General features: G+C 37.3%; 1 protein-coding gene across 1 annotated transcript in view; it reads left to right on the top strand.

The window, feature by feature from the left end:
• Positions 1-23,619, top strand: part of RELN (reelin) — a 495,668-nt gene that overhangs the window by 347,865 nt on the left and 124,184 nt on the right. The window contains exons 21-24 of the mRNA XM_029918775.1: positions 13,111-13,303; positions 14,103-14,215; positions 20,426-20,563; positions 21,911-22,097. Coding sequence (XP_029774635.1) covers positions 13,111-13,303; positions 14,103-14,215; positions 20,426-20,563; positions 21,911-22,097 — 631 coding nt within the window. The remainder of the gene's footprint in view (positions 1-13,110; positions 13,304-14,102; positions 14,216-20,425; positions 20,564-21,910; positions 22,098-23,619) is intronic.

Consider the following 23,619-nt stretch of genomic DNA (forward strand, 5'->3'; position numbering starts at 1 on the left):
AAGAAAAACTAAGCCCAACGTTAGCAGAATGAATGAAATAACAAAGATCAGAACAGAAATAAATGAAGTAGACATTATAAAGATAGTAGAAAAGTCTATCAATAAAAGCAAGAGTGGCTTTTTGAAAAGATGAACAAAATAGGCAAGCCTTCAGCTAGACTTTCCCCAAAAAAAGAGAGAAAAAGAAAGAACCCAAAATTAGAATTGAAAGACGGATTGCAACTGATACAACAGAAATACAAAGGATCACAAGAGAACTATAAATAATTATACACCAACAAATTAGACAATCTAGAATAAATGGATAAATTCCTGGAAACATTCAACTCACCAAAACTAAATCATGAAGAAGTAGAAAATCTGAGCAGACAATTACTAGTAAGGAGATTGAATCCATAATCAAAACCTTCCCAATAAACAGAAGTTCAGGCCCAGACAGCTTTACTAATGAATCGACTAAACATTTACAGAATAAGTAATATTAATTCTTTCAAACTCTTTTCCAAAATAGAAAAGGATGGAACACTTGCAAACTCATTTTATGAGGCCAGAATTACCTTGATACCAAAACCAGAAAAGGACACCACAAGAAAAGAAAATTACAGGTTAATATCCATGCTGAGCATAGATGCTAAAATCCTTAACAAAATCGTAGCATACTGAATTCAACAATACATTGAAAGACTTATACACCATGATTGCGTGGGATTTATTCCAGGGATGCAAGGGTGTTTCCACATCTGCAAATCACTGTGATATGCGACAAACAAAATTAAGGATTAAAATCATATGATCATCTCAATAGATGCAGAAAAAGCATTTGGCAAAATTCGTTATCCATTTATCATAAAAACTCAACAAGTTGGGTGTAGATGGAATATGTCTCAACATAATAAAGGCCATATATGACAAGCTCACAGCTAATACCATATTTTATGGTGAGAAACTGCAACTTTTTCTGTAAGATCAGTAACAAGCCAAGGATGTCCACTCTTGCCATTTTTATTCAACATAATACTAAAGGTCCTTGTGGGAACAATTAAGCAAGAAAAAGAAATAAAAGACTCCAAATCAGAAAAGAAGAAGTAAAATTGTCTCTATTTGCATACGACATGATATAGAGAGAGAAAGCTTTAAAGCCAGTTTATTGCCAATAAACTGTAAGAACTGGTAAACAAATTCAGTAATGCTGCAGGGTAAAAAATTGATTGTTTGTACACTAAAAATGAACTATCAGAAAAAGAAATTAAGAAAATAGTACCATTGACAATTATATCAAAAACAATAAGATACCTAGGAACAAATTTAACCCAGGAGGTGGAAGACCTGTCTGTTGAAGTCCAGTTAGATAATGATGAAAGAAATCGTAGAAGACACAAATAAATACAAAGACACTCCATGATAATATGTATAATATGATTGGAAGAATTAATATTGTTTAAATGCCCATACTGTCCAAAGCAATCTACAGATTTAATGCAACCCCAAGCAAAATTCTAATGACATTTTCCAAAGAAATGGAACAAACAATCCTAAAATTTTTATGGAACCACAAAAGACCCCAAAAGCAATCTGAGCTATATAACCAAAGAACTCATGAGAAAGAACAAATCTGGGGGCATTTACACTTCTGGGTTTCAAACTGTATTACAAAGGCACAGTAATCAGAATAGTATGGTATTGGCATGAAAACAGACACATAGGTCAACAAAGAATAGGATAGAGAGTTCAGAAATAAACCCACACATATATTCATTTTTTACAAAAGAGCCAAGAATGTGCAATGAGGAAAGGACAGTTCCATAAGTAAACGGTGTTTAAAAACTAGACAGCTACACGCCAAAGGATGAAACTGGTTCACTATGTTACACCACACACAAAATAACTCAAAATATGAAGTAAGAACTTGAACATGAGGCCTGAAACCATAAATCCTAGAAGAAAATGTAGATATTAAGCATTTTAATACAGATCTTTGCAATGAATTTTTGGGATATAACACCAATCAAAGGCAACAAAAGCGAAATCAACAAGTGAGACTATATAATACTAAAAGGTTTCTTCACAGCCAAGAAAACTATCAACCAATGGAATGGGGGAAAACATTTGCAAATCATACATCCAACAGGGAATTAATATTTAAAATGAATGAAGAACACCTAGAACTCAATGGCCAAAAACACACACACACACACACACACACACACACACACACACACACACACAACCAAATAAGATGATTAAAAATAGGCAGAGGATATTTTTCCAAGGAATACATGCAAATGACTAATAAGTAGCAAAGTTGCACAGTATCACTAATCATCTGAGAAATGCAAATGAAAACCACAATGGTTAGAGTGGCTAGTATCATAAAGACAAAAAATTACAAGTATTGGTGAGGATGTGGAGAAAAGGAGACTCTTGTGCTCTGTTGGGGGAAATGTAAGTTGGTGCAGCCACTATGAAAAACAATATAGAGGTTCTTCAAAAAATTAAAAATAGAACTACCATATGATCCAGTAATTCCACTTCTGAATATATATCTACAGGAAATTAAATCAACATATTAAATAATACATGTATTCTCACATTTATGGCTGCATTATTTATAATAGCCAAGACATGGAAACAACCTAAGTGTCCATCCATGGATGAATGGATAAAGAAAATGTGGTTTATAGGTACAATAGAATATTTTCAGCCAGGAAAAAGAAAGAAATCCTACTATTCATAGTAACTTGGATTGACCTTGAAATAAAACTGACTCAACAGATATAGAGAACGGATTGGTAGTTGCTAGTGGTGGGGGTTGGGGGAGTGGATGAAATGGGTGTAGGTGGTCAAAAAGCACAAATTTTCAGTTATAAGATAAATAAGTTCTGTGGGTTTAATGTGCAGCATGGTGACTAGAATTAACCATACAGGCACACCTCAGATGTATTGCAGCTTCAGTTTCCAACCACCAATAAAGCATGTATTGCAAAAAAGCAAGTCACATGAATTTTTTGGTTTCCCAGTGCATGTAAAAGTTATGTTTACATTATACTTAGTATATTAAGTGTGCAATAAATAGCATTATATCTTTAAAAAGTACATACCTTAATTTAAAAATATTTTATTGCTAAAAATGGTAATCATCCTCTGAGCTTTCAGTGAATCATTATCACTGATCATAGATCACAACAAATATATTTATAATAATAAAGCTTGAAATATTGTGAGAATAACCAAAATGTGACACAGAGACACCAAATGAGCAAATGCCACTTGAAAACTGGTTCCAATAGAACTTTGCTTGACACAGGGTTGCCACAACCTTCAATTTGTTAAAATGTATATATGTGTATATATATATGGGAAGTACAATAAAGCAAGTCATAATAAAACAAGGTATGCTTGTATTGTGTATATGAGAGTTGCAAGAGAGTAGATCTTAAAAGTTCTTCATAAGAAAAATAAAATTGTACCTGTGCAAAGTGATAGGATGTCCTCTAAATTTATTGTGGTGATCATTTTACTATAAATACATATATCAACTCACTATGTTGTATGCTAATACAATGGAGTATGTCAATAAAACTAGCAAAAACTGAAGTAAAAAAAAAAAAACAGAAAAACCTAAAAGGAAAAAAGGTAGAAAAAAGAAAAGCTGTTGTTTTTATTTTTAATGATGCTTGAGGAAAAGCAGATTTAATTAAAAGATGATTTTTTGAGACCAATGAGATGTAGAAATGTTGAAAGTCTTCCTAGGTGCTTCCATGGATGTTAAAATAGAAGGTACTAACTCCTTGTTATGTCTAATTTTGTTTTTTTAATTAAAGCTCTCTCTTTTCTTGGGGTACCTGGGTGGCTCAGTCAGTTAAGCGTCTGACTCTTCATTTCTGCTCAGGTCATGATCTCACAGTCTGTGAGGTGGAGCCCATGTCAGGCTCTGTGCTGTCAGCACAGAACCCACTTGGGATTCTCTCTCTGGCCCTCTGCTACTCACTTGCTCATGTGTCCTCTCTCTCTCAAAGTAAATAAATAAAAAATTTTTAAACCTCTTTTTTTCTTTATCAAGAAAATAAATAGCACTTGTCATGTTAGGGTCAGTTTTTAGGAAGAGAAATTTCATAAGGTTTGTCTTTAAAGTAAAGAGAAAATAAAACACGCAAGAAGTGATATTAGCTCTGAATGACAACAGACATGAGAAAAAAGGAAAACATTGTGTGGTGTTTAGTGTTGTGATGGAGGATGTGGGAAGCCTGTTTTTCACACCAGCCCCAGGTGCCATGGCGAGCCCTGGAGATGCAGGAAAATAGAGGTATAAAAAGGGTCCCATGTAATGAAATCATCATGTTGAAAAAGCCTAATTTTTTTGATTTGTCAAAAATTTTATTAATGTTCAGTTTAAAAAGCTTTACACCTGTGGTATGCCAAGACATAGGCATTCTTAAAGAAGTTACCCTTTATGGTTTGGTTCTTGGTTTGGAAGTTGTGGGGCCTTAGTATTCTTTTGTTAACCAGTTTGGAGAATTCCTGATTTAGCCCAGAGCTTGTAATATTGTGCCATTTTCTACTCCCTCACTAAGGTTCTCAGTAATGTTCAAAGAAGTCAGGGCACCCTGAGTCTTCTTGTGGATTTGCAGAGTCTCAATTTTATCAATCCTACTGACTTATTAAAAAACACAGCCAAATAAATTTCTCTAGGATTTTTCTTTCATTGAACATCAACATGTATCTTATGTAGAGATTTTGTCAGTTTAGTTTATTAGCAATTCATGGGGTTATTCCTTACAGAGACAATTAAAAAGAACAGTAAATCAACTTAAATTATGCACTAAAGGAAGCCAGTTGGAGTGAGGTGGCTCCCGAGAGCCACTTCAACCACCATTTCATAGTAAACGATTGTTCCAGGAAGCTTGGCAGATAGATAAGGTAAATATATTGAGTGGCAAACTGAAAAGTCATTGTTTTTTTTTTAGCAGCTATTTAAAGAGTACTTTCAGTACCCAAGAGTATCAGTGCCTCCAACAAACTGGTAAAATAATTGAATATTCCCCCAAATAGATTTATAAATGACTTTTTAAAATAGAGTCTACTTTTTAGGCTTTTTCAACCTAAGGATTTCATTACATGAAGTTTTTCACTCATTGATAATTTATACATTCGACTGTTTAGTGACTGCACTACTGGCACTATTTGTGCTGGAGGTATCACAATTGGTTTTGGAGATAAAGATAGAAAAGTGTTTTGTTTGCAGAGCTTACATTCTGGAGGGAAATAACAACAGTAGGCAAGTAAACCTGTGTAATAATATTTCAGGAAGTGATTTGTGCTGTGAGGATAAATGAATGGAGTGTGAGGTAGTGGAGAGTGAAACTATTTTAGGTTAACATAGTCAGGAAAGCCCTCCAGGAGGCATTAGAACAGAGCAGAATAATGAGAGACAATGATGTAAAAAGGGTGCAAGTCAAGCATCACAGGTGGAGAGAACAGCAAGAGCAAAAGCCCTGAGGCAGGCAAGGAACTAGATTATATTAGTACCTTACAGAGCAATATAACAATTTTGGAATTTATTCTAAGTGTTATGGGAAGCAAGTAAATAATTTGTAGGAGAGGAATAATGTGATCATACTTATATTTTTAAAATAATTGTGGCTGCTTTTTGGAGAACAGATGATAGAGGGTAATAGATGAAGCAGTAGAAGGAGCTTGGCTTGGAGGCTAATGATGTCATCTACATGTGCTTATCATGATGCTAGGAACAGAATGATGTAGCAGAGAAATGGACCACTTGAAAATATATATTGAAGGACAGAGCCGTAGGGCCTGCCAAAGAAATGGATAAAATAGCCATGTTCCAAGACTCATGTCCTGTTGATGTCCAGATGGTTGATTTTTAGGCCATTTATTTCTCCAAAGTTAGATTTCCCTAAAACTCTCCATTTGGACTGAGTAGCTAAGTGAGATTTTGGAAGTACGAGAGCAAACACACCACTAACCAGAAAATTCTTCATTTGATGATTTGTATTCATGGTATGTGTGGTGTGGCTTGTCGAAATAGAAAATCAGTAGGCTGAGAAAATTACTTTCTATGGACAGTGGTTCGTGAAATCTTCATGGTAGGCCCTGGGTGACCTCGCCCAGTTGACCACCCACACACCTTGGTCTTCCTTCCCATGAAGTCAAGCTCTTTCTTCTTCTAATACCTTTGCATTAGCTCTGCCTCTTCCGGGGAAGTTCTTTCATAAATCATTCTGGGCACATGGCAAGGCGTCAAAGCTTTTCAGGGGCTTGGAAAAAGTCCAAGAACTGAGGAAATGAATATTATCTCAAAAATATGATAAGCAAATTGCAGAAGAAGAATTAATAAACTTAAATTAAATATCTACAAAACACAATGTGTTAACTCCCATAGTTGCTAAATTTAAATATTCATAAAATTTCATAATATTGGAAATCGTTTTTTGATCAGATTCCTGAATGTACTGAAAAATTACAACCAAACATAAATTATGTGCATTGCTAGTAGCCAAATAAAATTTAAAGGCAAAATTATAAAATCCATTGGGAGGTTTTTGTAACGAAAACTATATATTTAATGGATGGGGGTGTATAGCTCTGAGCTATAAACACAGAGCCTGACATGGGGTCTGACCTCACAAACCGGGAAATCATGACCTGAGCCAACATTGGATGCTTAACTGAGCTACCCAGGTGCCCCAAAATCCTTTAAAAGTCCTACAATGGCCTTGCTTAAGTGCATTCTAAATAACATACATGGTTGCATATAGTTGGAAGGGTAAAAAAAGAGAATTTCAAAGATTCCTCATGTGTTTTTCTCTCTTGCCTCATCTATGATTGCCAATTCAACAAGATAAAATAAGGGATGGTCTAGCTATTTTAGAAATCCACAAGCACTTAAAAATTTTTTTTCCATTTGAGTATGGTTGGCATACAGTATTCCATTAGTTTCAGGTATACAACATAGAGATTCAGCTTCTCTATACATTATGCTGTCTTCACCACAAGTATAGCTACCGTCTGTCACCGCACAACACTATTATCATTGACCATATTCACTATGATGTGTCTTTTATTCCTGTGACTTATTCATTCCATAACTGGAAGGCTGTATTTCCCACTACAAACTTTTTTGGAGGGCAGCTTCACAGTAAATGCTCATTTTTGAAATTTGCTTTGACTGAGCAACTCTGTTCCTAGAAATTATCCTAAGGAAACAATTAAACCTGTACACAAAGGCACACAAGGATGTATATTATAGAAGCATTATTTATAACAGTGAAAAATGGAAACAGCCTCCAAAGAGATTCATATTTGGATATTGGCTTTATTTTCAGCATTTTTTTTAATATGGAAAGATATCCATGAAATAGTTGTAAAAAGAAAAAAACAAGTTTGTTTGATTTTGTAATAATTTTTTTAAAGAAAGAAAAGTGAGGGGCCTGGGTGGCTCCATCAGTTCAGTATCTGAACCTCGATTTTGGCTCAGGTCATGATGTCATGGTCGTGGGACTTGGGCCCTGCTTCAAACTCTGTGCTGTCTGCTCAGAACCTGCTTGGAATCCTCTCTCCTCTATCTCTGCTCCTCCCCCTGCACATGATCTCTCTTTCAGAATAAATAAACTTTAAAAGAAAGGAAAGTGAGTGTTTATGTGTGTGTAAACCTAGGGAAGTCTGGAAGTATTTATACCAAAATGTTAGCAGTGATCATCTTTAGGTAGTAGGACTGCATATTTTTACTAAAAACACAAACAATCTTCTTTATTGTCAGATTGTTTCCAATAAATGTAAACTTTATATAATTCACTAAGATAGTATGGCTATTTCTGTTTTGATATATAATTTTATAGGAATAACGTGAGTTTAAAATACCTCCTTTAATTCCATAATATCAACAAGACTGTCAACTCCAGCAAACATTTCTTTGATAATCACAAAAACAAAACCCAAAAAGAAATGATATTAGAGAGGTTTAGATTCATTTACATGCAGTTTTGCAGATGAATATACTTGTGAATGGCATCCAACCAAACCAGCTTTGTATTGTTCTTCTGTTGTTGTGGAAATGAGCCCTGCAGAGCTTGAAAATAGTAGAATATTGCTTCAGTTTTTAAGAAGTATAAATATTGGTGCATTGTCTTGTGGCATATTGGTAGTGAGACTTCAGACACTGTTGTCTATCAGTGTCTATTCTTACTTTTTTTAATGTTTTTTATTTACTTTTGAGAGAGAGAGAGACAGAGACAGAGCAAGCAGGGGAGGGTCAGAGAAAGAGGGAGACACAGAATCTGAAGCAGGCTCCAGGCTCTGAGGTAGCTGTCAGCACAGAGCCTGATGCGGGACTGGAACCCACAAACTGTGAAATCATGACCTAAGCCAAAGCCTGACGCTTAACCAACTGAGCCACCCAGGCTCCCCATCAGACTATTCTTAAAGAGATGGGATTAGTTGTTGAAAACGGCTCAGTCCCTAGATAAATTTGCCTTGAAGGAACTTTGTGGTCAAGGTATCCTCTTACTTTATGTTGGTTACGTGTATCTGTCTTTCATATAAAAGAACCTTTTTTTATGGAAATGGAAAAGAGCTTCTGGGGAAATGCAGAAAGAGTGATTTCTTTAAGTGAGAATAACTTTAAAACTTTGTGTTCATTACATAACTCAATGTTAAGGATCCCTGATGGCCTCCCAAACAGCCTCAACTCAAAGGCCAAATAAAATAATCTAGCTGTTGGAAAACCATGATGTCCTGAAACAACACTAGGCGCTTCTGTGAGGTACATAAGGTTCTGAGTGCCTTAGGGGATACAGGGATGAACAAGATATGACTTTCCCTGCAGAGAGGCTTCCAACCGAATCAGGAAAACAGATCCTCAGTGATCTGTGAGATTAACAAGAAAGGGGGAGGCAAAGGACTATACTATGGACTAAGTATAGAACTATGGAAATGTAGGGTGTCTCAGTCATTCACCTGGTTAAGAGTCCGACCTGATTTCAGTTCCAGTAATGATCCCAGGATCATGGGATCAAGCCCATATCAAGCCCCACTTTGAATTCTACATCAGGCTCTGAGTGGAGCATGGAGCCTCCTTAGGATTCTCTGTCTCTGTCTCTCTCTCTCTCTCTCTCTCTCTCTCTCTCTCTCTCTCTCTCTCTCTTCCCTCTACCCTTCTCCCCCTGTGTGTGTACATGCACTTGGAAGAAAGTAAAGGAAGGAGGGAGGGAGGGAGGGAGGAAGGAAGGAAGGAAAAGAACTATGGAAACATGAGTTACTTTATAGTGTCCATTTTATCAGGGTCATAATAGAGAGCCTACTAGCCTTCAGGGAGATACTCTTGTCATCTACTCATCTTATTAAATCTTATAATTAGATGCGGGAACTTTTGTATTGTCCCTTTATTTTTGAGGCACTCTTGCAAATCAACATGAATAAAAGTAAGCCTTCTGATTTCCATGCATTCTGTCTCCAGAATTTCTCCCTAAAAGGCTGATATGGACTATTTTTCATTTCTCTGATTGTTACAGAGAAGTTCAGCTTCATTTTTACCTTTGTGAACCTATGCTGACTTAAACAAGCAACAAAGAGAAACAGTTTTATCAATTAAAGGGTGGCAGTCTGTGAAATTCTCTCCTCTAAAACTCCAGCTGACTAAGAACATCAGCATGTTCAGGAGAGAAAAAGCTGACCTAATATCATTGGCTTTCAGCTAGTCCTGAATAAATCATATGAGTGAACTTGTACTATGAATGGTAAACAACTGAGTGAACTTGTACTATAAATGGTCAAAATATTAAGGCATAGATGTCTGTGATTTTCTTGTGTTATTTTGCTTCCAAATAAGACATCAGGATAGGTATCATATGGTACCATGAAGCATGGCAGGTGTATCTGTTAGAAATGCATTCAGCTCTAGCTTATAACAAAAACAACAAGAAAAGACACAACTACCAGTGGAACAGATATTAGTGCTAAGTAAGAATTTTATTGTCACTGTTGAACAGTCCTCATTTAGACGCTTCTCCTTTTTTTTAAGATTTAAGGTTTTATTTTTAAGTAATCCCTGCACCTAATGTGGAGCTCAAACTCACAACCCCAAAATAAGCCCCATGCCCTACCTACTGAGCTAGCCAGGTGCCCCTAGATTCTTGTCCTTTTATATAATTTTTATATTGTTTCTTGGTGTCTTGGGACCTTTAAAAGCAGTTATTGTGAGGGTAGCTCACAGAGCACATACTCCTCCGGTATGAATACTTGCTATCTTGAACCAGGTTCATGGTTGATCGTAATAACCAGGCAAAAGTTAGGTGCAGGCAACATTTATAAAATATAGCATTGCTTTCTGTTTCTCTTAGAATTGCAAGGACACTAAACAGTCTCTGAAGGGAAGAATTTACAAGGAGTGGATTGTGAGAATAATCTTAAATTATTTCAGAAATGCTGAGGTGGGGGAATACTGTGCCGTACATGGGTGAGAAAGTTCTAGTGGCTCTGTGGATTGCAGACCATGAAGCGTGCACTGTGTGGTTCCTCCTAGATGCTCAAGATGTACAGCATACTTTTAAAGCAGACAATTCAAATGACTAGTTGGCTGCCTCTAAATATCTTCCTCATAAATTATGGACTGGAAAGCACATTTAACCCTTTAAAGTTAAAAGAACCATTTATTTCTCATGGAGAGAAGAAGTAGGGATTTTTTTTCTCACTTAAAAGACTCAAATTTATATAGACAAGTTTGCGCTTGCAGGGCTTATTAATATTTTTCTTCTATATTGATTCTTTTCTTTTGTAATAAAAATTGCTTTCTGCAGCTTTGTTTTCTAGATTGCATCTTGTGCAGCATATCACACAGCAGCAATCATGGTTTTAGATCTCGAACACCAAAGTATCATTACACAGTAACTGAAAGTTCATAATTTTTAAATTAACTATACATGAAAATTACTCAAAACTATGTTTTTTCTCCATCTTATAGTTGTAGGAGGACAGAGAAATACTGAATTGGTTAAGAGGTTTAAAGTTGCCAAAGCTGATTTCTCACTGAGTCTCTACAATTTACTATCCCCCTTTCCACATTTGTTGCCTAGAGATATTATTCCTACTTCACAGAGTTATTGTAAAGTTGGAACTAAGAAAGATAACGCGCTTTGCGCAGCCTGAGGATATGGCCTAGAATCAACAACGGGTGGGCATCTTTCTTATGAATGATAAACAAGTTGTAAACACTGGATATATAATACCAACCATGAGGAATATGACTTTTCTCTTCCTTTTATTGACCATTCAATTAAAGCAGAGTTTGGGACTTTTAAACATTTTATACCTCTGTTCATTGTCCAGGTGTGAAGAACTTAATTTAAAACTGTTAAAGAGTACTTAGTGTTAGGAAAAAGCTTCTTACATTTTATAACCTTGAGACCAAACCCATGATGGTCCTCTTTATGGACAATGTCCCATCTTTAAATAACATCTATTTTGTAAGTTTATTTTTATTTGTTTTCAAAAAGAGGGAGAGAGCAAACAGAGGAGGGGCAGAGAAAGAGGGAATTCCAACCAGGCTCAGCACTGTGAGCACAGAGCCCCATGTGGGGCTTAATCTCTTGAACCTTTAGGTTGTGACCTGAGCCAAAGAGTCAGATGCTTACCCAACTGAGTCACCCAGGCTCCCAACATCTTTAAATAACATCTTAATGTCTGCAAGAAGCCAGACAGAGCAATTACCCCTTATTTTGCTGATTCAGCAAAGGATAAGTAAGAAAAATATCAAAGGCCTCAGAGATGTCACTGAGTGTTGCATCATCCCCTTATCTGTCAGCGAAGGCCCCTGACTCCCAGAAACTACTGCTGATGAGTGCTACTGGGCCTACTTCAGGAAAGCAGGACCAAGTATTGTGGCAGACAAACCCTAGTGTGGTCAACCCTGAGATCTTTACAGTGACCCGTATTAACCACAGAGAAAATGTGTCCATACTTTAATATCCTCTAATGGATTATAAATTCCTTGAGCAGCTTGCTCTAAAAAAGTAATTGTGCCTGTCTTCAAAGAGTTTACAATTACATAAGTCAGTTTGGACCCAGTAAAATTCTACAAAATTCAGGCACAGTCATTGAAACAACATTGTGATGTTTTCCGTATTTAATGCCTGAGCATTGAAGACTGTTTTGAAAATAAGAAAAGCTAAAGAAAAGTTGTAAACTATCTAGTTTCTCACTTCCAGACATAGCCACTGCAAACATCCTGGTGAATTTCCTATAGGCATTGTTTTGTGGATTTTAAAAATTTATTTTATCATAAGCATGTTGATTTGATTATATTACCTTCAAAAATATTTGAAATATGGATAATCTGTCAACTGGCTGTACCAGTTTACTTAAGTATTCTGTTTTCCCTGTGGCTTGACGTTGAAATGGTTACCAATTATTATTATAAGGAAACCTTCAATATTAATCATATTTTATTAAGTTGTCCTTGATTTTAGGATTATTTCCTTCAGATAGATTCTAAGAAGTGAGATTAATGAGTCAGAGGGTCTATACTCATGAACAATATATGAGTGAGTACTCATTTTCAAATATATTTAACAGCTCCAAACATTAACTTTAAAAAATATATTGGCTCTGATAGGCAGATTGTTTTAAATTGCATTTATTAGATTGACTGAAATCCATTCTAGAGCTTGGCCAAGATTTAAATAAGTAAAATTAAATTATTTTGGTGTATGGGGTGCCTGGGTGGCCCAGTCAGTTGAGCATCTGACTCTTGATTTCAGCTCAGGTCATGATCCCAGGGTCATGGGATTGAGCCCCATGCTGGGCTGCACACTGATCATGGAGCCTACTTGGAATTCTCTCTCTCTGTCTCTCTCTCTCTCTCTCTCTCTCTCTCTCTCTCTCTCTCTCTTTCTGTCTCTCTCCCCCCCTCCCCCCTCCCTCTGCCTCTCCCCCACATGCTCACTCACACTGTCTCACTCTCTCTCTCTCAAATTAAAAAAATTTAAAACTTTAAAAAAATCTTTGAATTATTTTTGGTGTTTGGTCTGAAATGAAGAGCTTAATTCTTCCTTAACATATCATGTTTTTAATCTTCTGATTCCCACTTCTGTCTTTCAGTTTCACCGGAGATTCTAAACTTGCCTCAAGTATGCGCTATGTGGAAACACAGTCAATGCAGATAGGAGCATCCTACATGATTCAGTTCAGTTTGGTGATGGGCTGTGGCCAGACATACACTCCACACATGGACAACCAGGTGAAACTGGAGTACTCAACGAATCATGGCCTCACCTGGCACCTGGTCCAAGAGGTTAGTCTGTTTTCTTTAACACTTGTGATAAGTAGACTTCTTCTTTTAACATAGAAAGCAGAGAATTACCGTTCTAAAAGTTTACATTTGGTTGAAAAGGAACAGTGTTATTTATAACTTAAAACTGACACAAAGTCAGCAATAAGGATTCCACATTCTGCACCAACAGATACCAAAGGGTAATTGAAAATAAAAAAGAAATAGGAATAACTTCAGGACTGTATACTCTAGGACGATGATGTTTTGAATGTTTTTTTCTCTAACCCTCTTCCTCCATAAATGCATCTTTTTCTTTTCTTTCCCTGTAGTATGTCTTCATGACTGTTCTTTTCTAAGTCTCTTTTCCTATAGGTAGACCATATTAAGAGTATGACATATCTTACCTTAAAAAAAAAAAGAAAGAAATACATAGATCCAGTTTCTTAGGATAAAGTGTACTTCTTGCTATATACACATGGAGATCGGACATTGAGATAATGCATAAATATCACAGCAAATAGAATAATTTTACCAAATGCTAGTGTTATGATAACAGGTCACAAAAATGGATACTAATCCATTTCCATTTTTATATGTGAGAATTAAAAGATGTTTAATTTCATGGTGGCACTTGTTTCCATTATTTCCCAAATATTTTAGCTTCACAGAAGGGTAATCATGGACTGCATCCATATTGCAAATGGTTAAGATTATGACATTAGATTTCTCGAAGGCCTTTTTCATGTAAGGTAGGTGAGTAACCATATGGTCCCTGGAGGGAACAGAAGTTGAGTTTAATTTTTGCCTTCCTGTCTTTTAGGAATGCCTTCCAAGTATGCCGAGTTGTCAGGAATTCACATCATCAAGTATTTACCACGCTAGTGAATTCATGCAGTGGAGGAGAGTCATAGTGCTTCTTCCCCAGAAAACTTGGTGAGAGGTGACATCTTTGCATATGGTGGTTACTTTAACGTTTGCTGTCTCTATTAGTATGACTTGAATGCAAAGAAGAGTTAAGCACAATGCAAGATGTATTTTCTTTGTCATCAAAACACCCAGATCTTTCTTTTATACTGAGGATATTTGAAAAAATAGAGCTAATGAAAATTTGGTTTGCAAACAGTCCTATTTACCTTAAATTTTAGTATGGTTGACTCACAATGTTAAATTCATTTTTGGTGTACAACTTAGTGATTTTTAAAAAATGTTTTTATGTGTATATTTTGAAAGGCAGAGAGAGAGAGAGAGAGAGAGCGCAAGCATGCATGGGGGTGGGGGTGGGCAGAGAGAGAAGGAGAAAGAGAATCCCAAGCCGGCTCCACACTACCAGTGCAGAGCCCAATACAGGGTTTGATCTCACAAACCGTGAGATCATGACCTGACCTGAAATCAAGAGTTGGATGCTTAACTGACTGAGCCACCCAGGTTCCCCAACAACTTAGTGATTTGACAATTCTATACATTATGCGATGCTTACCACAGGTGTAGCAACTGTGTAGCCATACAGCACTATTACAATACCATTGACCATATTTCCTATGCCGTGCCTCTTATTCCCATGACTTATTCATTCCATAACTGGAAGCCTGTGTATCCCACACCCTTTCATTCATTTTGCGCATCCCTCCACCCCCACCCCTGTGGCAACCATCAGTTTGTTTTCTTTATTTGTAGGTCTGATTCTGCTTTTCGTTTGTTTATTCATTTGTTTTGTATTTAGATTCCACAGATAAGTGAAATTATATGGTATTTGTCTTTCTCAGTCTGACTTGCTTCACTTAGCATAATACGCTCTATGTCCTAGCTTTTTCTGAACTCCCTTTTTGCCCCAACTTTTCTTTATATGGGAGAACTCAATGGGCTGGTTCATGCAGATGTGACAAAGGATACAGGAATCCAAAAACTCCTATGTCAAGACAACTTTGATTTCAAGGCTGTTTTCTCACTGTAAAGCCCTATTTTATTTCAAAAGCTTAATATACACTCTTTTTCTCGATTCACATTCTTTCAGTAACAATAAAAATCATCCCCCCAAGAACCTAAAGCCTCAGTAACTAGGGGAAAAAATTAAATAAACGATAATGTTAAAGAGAAAAACACATTTTTTTCTTTCCTAAATATTACATCATTTTGTGTTAGATTGATCACTCTGGGCACCTTGTGAGGAATAGATTGTAGGAGAAAGAGTGAAGACGGGGAGTCAGGTTAGGGGCTCCAGGCATTTGCTGTTTAGGTGGCTTGGAGTATGATTGTGGCAGACATGACAGGAGCCGCCATTTATGAAATATATTTTAATCAAATAGAGCTTGCTGATGGACTAGAAGGGGGCTGTGGTAGAAAGGGAAGACTCAAAAACAGCTTGTGTATCCAAGGCCTAGGGAAATTGTTAGACAGTTGTACCACTGACAGAGGGGGGAAAGCCTAGACAAGGAGTGGATTGGGGACAGGAAACCAAGCGTTCTGTTTTTGTGATAGGAAGTTGAGACACTTATCTATTCCAGCAGAAAGGTCAAAAAGCCAACTGGACTTATACACCTAGAGGTCAGAAAAGAGGTTTCTTAGGATAAAATGTACTTTGAGTTGAAGAGTTAAATATCACAAGTACTGTTTGAAGCCCTGGGACAGGATAAGCTCACAGAAAGAATCTTGGACAAGAAATTAGAAGGCCAGAGTTTTCAGTATCCCTCCCAGTGATTAATTAATTACACAATTTAAACCATCCACAACCTCTTCAAGCCTGATTTCTTCAGCATATAATGAAGAAGTTTAATTAGATGATCTTGAAAGTCCCTCACAGTTCTTGAATTCCAAGATTCTGTGATATATGTAGTAAAAAAAAAAAAAAAAGCATGAAAGAAGACATAAGAATTCTATTTTTCTGTAGTATCTGCCTTTCAAGAGCCCTTTTATAAAGAGAAAGTGACTCAATAAACCCTTCTTAGGGTCTACATAAAAGTTAGGCTCTACACAAAAACAGTAGGTTAGAAAACAACCCAGAATTATTATTATATGTCCTTTAGTTATATGTCCTTTATTTGAAGATTGAATAGTTAGTTATAGAAGAATGTCTCCTTGATTATTTTTAAGGATTCGTCATTATGTCAGTTGGAACAAAATGCTTGAAATTTGATTTCCACAGATTATTTTATATCCAACTGTGAGCCATTGCCTGGATACTCGGCTGATGCTTTGTATAACAAGCTGCTACTTTCTCTAACATCCTGCTTCTTAAATCTACTGCCGGGAATACAATCAAGACTTGTATTTAATTTCAAGGATATTCCAAGCATACCTATCAAGATTATTAAAAAACAACAGATCAAACAATTGAAACACTAATCATAAATACTGAGGATTTTTTTAATGATTTATGATTATTTCATCATTATTTTTTAAATGTTGCTTTTTATTTATTGACATGTGGGATACAATTTCAAAATTATGATGGTTAGGTTATCTTTATAGTATGTAGTATATTTTAGAGATGTTCTTATCATCACCAGAAATGTTATAAACTATTATTCTTAATTAATGTAGTTTACACAGTATCCAAAATGTATTGTCCTTTATCAAAAAAATACTAAAAAAAACCCACACACACAGAAAAAACAAAAACCCAAAACTTCACAGGTTATTTTACCTTCGAATTGTATGTTGCAGTATTATTTCCTTGCTTCAAAGATAGTATCACTGAGTTGAAGGTTTTAGTATAGTCAGAAAAGATCAATTCTCATTAATGTTTGTTACACACTTGAGAGGAAATCTATTTGACCCTTACACGCTTCATGTCCAACACTGCCTGCCACATGTTGGGTACTCATTATATGTTGGGGAAGTAAGTAGAATTTTAATTTAGTGTGCCTCACTATCTATTAGATTATTCCTACCACCATTTGCCTTTAAGTACATGTAAATGAATAATTGAATTCTGCTTTTCCAAATTGTTTTCCAAGCCCATATTTTTTAAAAACAAACAACTCAATAAGATCTTTCCTTTCAATGCCCCTGCTAATACTTAAACTAAACATTATTACTATATTTCAAAAAAGATAGTGTTCAACTGGTTATTATCATTCTTTTTGGATTTATAAAAGCTCTGCTATAGGGATAAGGTTCATTTATTGTCCTTGGTATTCCTGTTCATTTTGTGTATTACATTCATTTCAAACTTTGCAAATAGAATGTTTTACTCAAGCACTGGGGAGAGGGAGTGCAATTTAGTTTGAAATATTTTGCCTTTTGGCAAATCTTCGTTCTGCTGCTTTGACTGATGCATATGCAACTATCAAGTGAATGCAAACAGGCAGATGTGGTTTCCATGTTATCAAAGATCTGGTAACTTTGGAAGATATGCTAGATAGGACAGCTTATAGGAGAAATACTGACTATATATACACCTGCTCAGAGAAATGATAGTGTATATGAACTGAATATTTGTTACCCAATGAAAATTAATTTTGTTTTTATGAGAGACATTTACATAAGAACAGGGCCTAATGAGACCCAAGCAGCTGTCAGTTGCTGACTTCATAAACAAATCTACGCTTAATGACCAAATGAGTTTCAGAATAATTGGGTAAATGTAATTACAATAACTCTGAAGGTGGAAAATACAATTTAGTCAGCCTTCATTTACTTTGATTCCTCAGCCTTGATACCTTGATACCTAACCGTCAAGAGATGACTCAGTCATAATTTAATTCAGTTTAGAAGTTTATGTGAGGGAGTGAAAATCAAATAAAGACAAGACTGTTGAGTTCTGTTACTTTGGGGAATCCATAGAGTTTGGATTTTAAATGCAAGTCTACTTAGTTTCATAATGCACATAGCAAGGGTCCCACTTTCAGACCCAACCGGAAGTACACAAGATGTTCCTTGTAAGAATGCTTAGATTTGAGGCAGAAAAGGGTTGGCAAATTAAATATTTGTATTGAGGGCAATGTTTAGCAGTGATGCAACTGCAAATCAGTGAGATCACACCTTGTGTTCTCATATGTGGCCAGCTGGAGATTGCTCACACAACTAATTTTTTTTCTCACTAAAAACAAAGCCAATATTCAACCTCTTCTTACTTGCTTCCTGTTAATTAACATCACATTAAACTGTGGATTGTAATTTTAAATGGAAGAATCCACTTTGAGCTTTTTATCTTCAGGAGATACTATCTTTTTCAAGAATTCACAAGATGCATATAAGGATGAATTTACTTAGTCAAAGCATTTAGGATGTGTTTACATGTGGCCGTTCAGAAACATAAATAAACTGGGAAATCTAGGACAGATTTCTGAAACCTTTGAACCCCATTTTAATGTTTGAAATATTAAAACTTCAAAACAATATATACAGTGGGTTTCATGTAAGCATGTGACTATAAAGAAAATAAACCATCACCTCAGTCAAAAACCACCAAAACAATCACTTAATTTATGAGCTAGAAGGGATCTTAGAAATCGGTTTGCCCAACCCCCTTATTTGAGAGGTGAAAACTTAGAAAGCCTGAAGGCTTAAATTCCTCACTAAAGGTCACAAAGCTGATAAATTGCAGAGCTAGGGTCCAAGGGGTCGAATCCCCAGATTCCTACCAAATCCCTTACTCCATTACCAAGAGGAGTCAGAAACAAGCTGCCCTTTCCTGGCCTATTTTACCACTCATTGACTCATTTTTTAGCAGACTTTTTCAGTACACCTACTTTATTCTGCTCCTGTGCAAACTATTGAGAAAGAAGATGGCTCTGTCCCCAAAAGAGCTCACAATCTGAATACCAGTGGCCTCAGACTTGACTCAGATTGTAATCAGTCCTGAAAGAACTTCCTCAGCATGACACTGATGCATGAAACTTAATTTTCTTCTTTTCTGTAGGGCTCTATGCCCTAAAACAACGTACCTACTTTTATAGTAGGAACTCCTAAAAACCATTTCTTAATGGAGCTCTGGAAGTTGTGATGGCTATTCGATTACAAATAAAAACTCTTACCATAGATGCACACATCATGACGAGCACTGATAGGCAGCAATCATGTGTCTACTGGAAGCATCTCAGTGAATCCTGGAATTACCCTACTAGGAATGAAAATGCAACATGTTAGCCACAGATCATTGGTAAAATAAACAATAAAGTCTTAGCCTGGATTTTAACAATCTGTTACGTACTTAGGGAGTATTTAATATGTGGATAATTGATGCAGTAGACGTTAAGGGATCGTTCAGAGCCATTAAGATCAAGTGTATGTGTAGATAGTGTGCTCTGGGAGGGTTTCAATGGAACTGAGTCTGCCCATTAATTCTGCAAATCCTTTTGTTATCTTTTGTTTTGCACTTTTTTTTGGCACCAGAAAGAACTAATCACAATCCCTGAAAATTTCTAAGGCAAAAATTATGATGTGATTTTAAAAGAACATTTTGTGACAGTCAGTGAATGGCAACTTTCTTGATGTTGCTCTCAAAATAGCCTCTTCTTTAGACCTTATGTCTGGTGTAGATGAATCAAGGTCCCAAGTGTTTCTCTATGTGTAATGGACTGTTTAACGTTTTGTTTCCACTTAACATCAGCTTGTCCATGAAACCAAAGCAAGTTAATGTTTCAGAAATAATAAGCAGAATTTAGCACCCAGATGTTCTTACTTATAGTACACTGTAGCATGTCCCTCAACCCCAAAACAATACCCCCAAACACAACTTTTGTCTTATACTGAGAGCTAACTGGAAGTTTTCCAGTAACTACTGTTGTGTTTATTGTAGTACTGTAATTTAAACACCTCACATTTTCATCTGTGAAAGAGGCTCTTTCATATATACCTTTATTTTTTAATACTCTTTCTTTTTTCCTTTCTTTTCCTAGCATCAAATCTCTGTGTAACAACAACTAAAAAAATATGATATTCTGTTTTTGTTTAAAATATCACCAATTAAATTCATATTGAGGTATATATCCAAACCACAGATTTCTTTTTAACTTTTCTTCATGATAGAACTGTTGAATTAGATAATAATTGAGCAGACATTAAACTATCAAAGAAAAATGATTGGCAGCAAAATACAAGTTCCAGAAAGTTCCATTATCTGAAAGATTCTGAACTCTGACATTCTTTGTGCTGCCACATGTCACTTAAAATACTGTGTTTCTTACCGTATCTTGTTTCTAGGTCCAGTGCCACCCGCTTCCGCTGGAGTCAGAGCTATTACACAGCCCAGGACGAGTGGGCTTTGGATAATATTTACATTGGTCAGCAGTGTCCAAATATGTGCAGTGGACATGGCTCATGTGACCACGGCATTTGTAGGTACGTACACTGCCAAGTGTGATTGTCTGCTTCTCAGGATTTGTGTTTAAATGTCATTTTGCGGGGGAGTTTTGTTTGGTTTGGGGTGTTTTTTTTTCTTTTTTTGAGAGAAAGCGTGAGTGGTGGCAGGGTAAAGAAGGGAGGACAGAGGATCCCAAACAGACTCTGCACTGACAACAACAAGCCCGATGCAGGGCGTGAACTCACGAACCATGAGATCATGACCTGAGCTGAAGTTGGATGCTCAACCGTCTGAGCCACCCAGGTGCTTAGAGAGATTTGTGTTTAGAGAGATACCACAGCAGTTGTCCTCAGAGTTGTATGGACTGACTGTTAAATAATGAAATAGCCAAAATAAAATGATCTTCCTTTCTGTTCTTATTTCAAACATAAAAGATGTTGTTACATTTTTTAAAACTTTTTTAAAATGTTTATTTATTTCTTAGAGAGAGACAGACCATGAGGCAGGGAGGGGTCGAGAGAGAAGGAGACACAGAATATGAAGCAGGCTCTAGGCTCTGAGCTGTCAGCACAGAGCCTGACATGGGGCTCAAACCCATGAACTGTGAGATCATGACCCAGGATGAAGTCAGATGCTCAACCAACTGAGCCACTCAGGTGCTCCAAGATGTTGTTACATTTCAGTAAAACCTGAGCCATATATTCTAAACTTCAAGACCAGGCCTCCTGGGTGTAAATTTCAGTTTATTAATTAACCCCAAAGTCCTCTGTGGTGGTTAAAAGAGCCTCACTATCGTTTCCTTTTCCTTCCCCTGACGCTCGTAAAGCCCCTGTCAGACGGCTGCTGTGCGCTGTCCTGCATCACTTCACCAGAAGCTCAAGGTTGTGAGCAGGGGGCGACGGCGATTATCTAATAAGGACGAGATAGGAACACACTTGAATACTCAAAGACTCTAGAAGAGATATGATTTCATCACAAAAAGGAGCTAAAACTGTGGCCAGAGCTACATGTTGGATGAACAGACAAATATTTATATGTGACTTTCAAGACAACAGGAAAATCTCACTCTTCTCCGTAGCCACCATCACACACACACACACACACACACACACCCCCATATCCTTCTTCATTACTACTTGATGCCTCAGTTCTGCTGTTACAGCACCATTTCTTTTAAGAAATAATTCTGTCCTTCTATTCTTGTTGTTCAGTGTCAAATTCTGAAGGTTGTTACTACTACATACACAGATTGACACTGTAGAGAAATCCTTAGTGTGAGTGCTAAGGTCTGAGCAAAAGTGAGACGTAGCAAATGCTGCAGATACATGGCCTTGGCATTCACAGAGGAGACGGTGACTTGTTTGCTTGGCCTTCCTTTCTAATAGGTGTGACCAAGGGTACCAAGGCACCGAATGTCACCCGGAAGCAGCTCTTCCTTCCACGATTATGTCAGATTTTGAGAACCAGAATGGTTGGGAGTCTGACTGGCAAGAAGTTATTGGGGGAGAAATTGTAAAACCAGAGCAAGGGTGTGGGGTCATCTCTTCTGGATCATCTCTGTATTTCAACAAGGTAAGAGCTGGGGGCAAAGGTATGACTAAGGTCTGGGAATGTGTGGTCCAGGCAATACATGATTTATGGAGTAGTCTGAACTCAGAAGGTACAAACAGGATAGTTTTATTTTCTCCCACATTATTTGCTTTTAAGTTCCTTTGTCAAATTCCTGCCTTTTAATTACATTTGGCAAACTCCTGTAGTTTTATGATTGTTTTTGGTTACTACAAATCCAGCTTAGGTCAGTTTAAAATTCCTGCCCTTCTTGTACCTGATTTAAATCCAGTTGCCTTCCTTTCCTGCCGTGCCAGCCGGGCTTATGGCTTGAGTGTCTTAGAGTGGGGCAGGGACTTGATATCTTCTTGCCCCAGCATCAGAGGATATGTGAGTGTGCGGCCCATGGGCGAGGGGTGAGTGGTGGTGGAGAAGGTAAGGCCTAGAGATTAAGAGCAGCCACTGCCTGCTGCAAGCAGATTCTGCCATTTCGCAGCTGTGTGACTTTGAGCAAATCCTGTCACCCGTGTATGACTCCGCTTCCTCATTTGTACAGTGGAGCTCATAAGAGTATCCTACCTCCTTAGGTCATCATGCAGGGTAAGTGAATTAGCACTTGTAAGTCATGTAGAACAGTGCCCGACACATAGCACTTCTACGGGTGTTTGTGAAATTTATCGATGTGTTAATCTCAAGCATATGATTGGAGGAAGGAGGGACGATGGTGAGGTCTGGGGACATGCACAGCTGTTCCCTGGGACTGACCAGCTGTCCATGTTGAGCCTTGAGTTCAGTGACTGCCGGTGGTATCTGCTAATACAGGACCATCTTAGACAACTCAGACTACTATAATAAAAAATATCATAGGTCGAGTGGCTTAATTAGGAAACTTTTTTTCCCCACAGGTTTGTGAAGTCCCAGATTAAGGTACCAGCAGATTCAGTGTCTGATGAGGGCCTGCTTCCTGGTTTATAGATGGCCATCCTCTTATTGTATCCTCACATGGGGGAGAGAGCACAAAGAGAAACACAGGCTGTCACAAGACAGTACCATCATGAGGGCTCCACCCTCGCAATCTATTAACCCGACAAAGGCCCCACTGTCCCTTTAGAGGTTAGACTTTCAACATACGGATTTGGAGGACACGAACATGAAGTCTGCAACAGACACTTTTTCTCTTTTCTGACTGAGTTTTTTTTCTTTTGAGAGAGAGAGAGAGAAAGAGAGAGTGTGTGTGTGTGTACAAACAGGGGAGGGCCAGGGGGTGGAGGGGACAGAGGATCCAAAGCAGGCTCTGTCTGCACTAATAGCAGAGAGCTGAGTTTGGGGGTCGAACTCAAGAACTTCGAAATCATGACCTGAACTGAAATCAGACACTCAACCAGCTGAGCCACCCAGTTGCCCCAAAATTTCTTGCAGTGTTTACCCTTACTAGTGGCAGAACCAGGCTGGGCAGACCGGCCAGCAGACACCAACTAGGGACGAAGGTGCCCTCGGAAGCTCTAAGACTGCTTCTCTTGGAACATCCCCACCCATGTTGCTTGGT

The sequence above is a fragment of the Suricata suricatta genome, chromosome 2, assembly GCF_006229205.1.
Source record: "Suricata suricatta isolate VVHF042 chromosome 2, meerkat_22Aug2017_6uvM2_HiC, whole genome shotgun sequence".
Lineage (NCBI taxonomy): Eukaryota > Metazoa > Chordata > Mammalia > Carnivora > Herpestidae > Suricata > Suricata suricatta.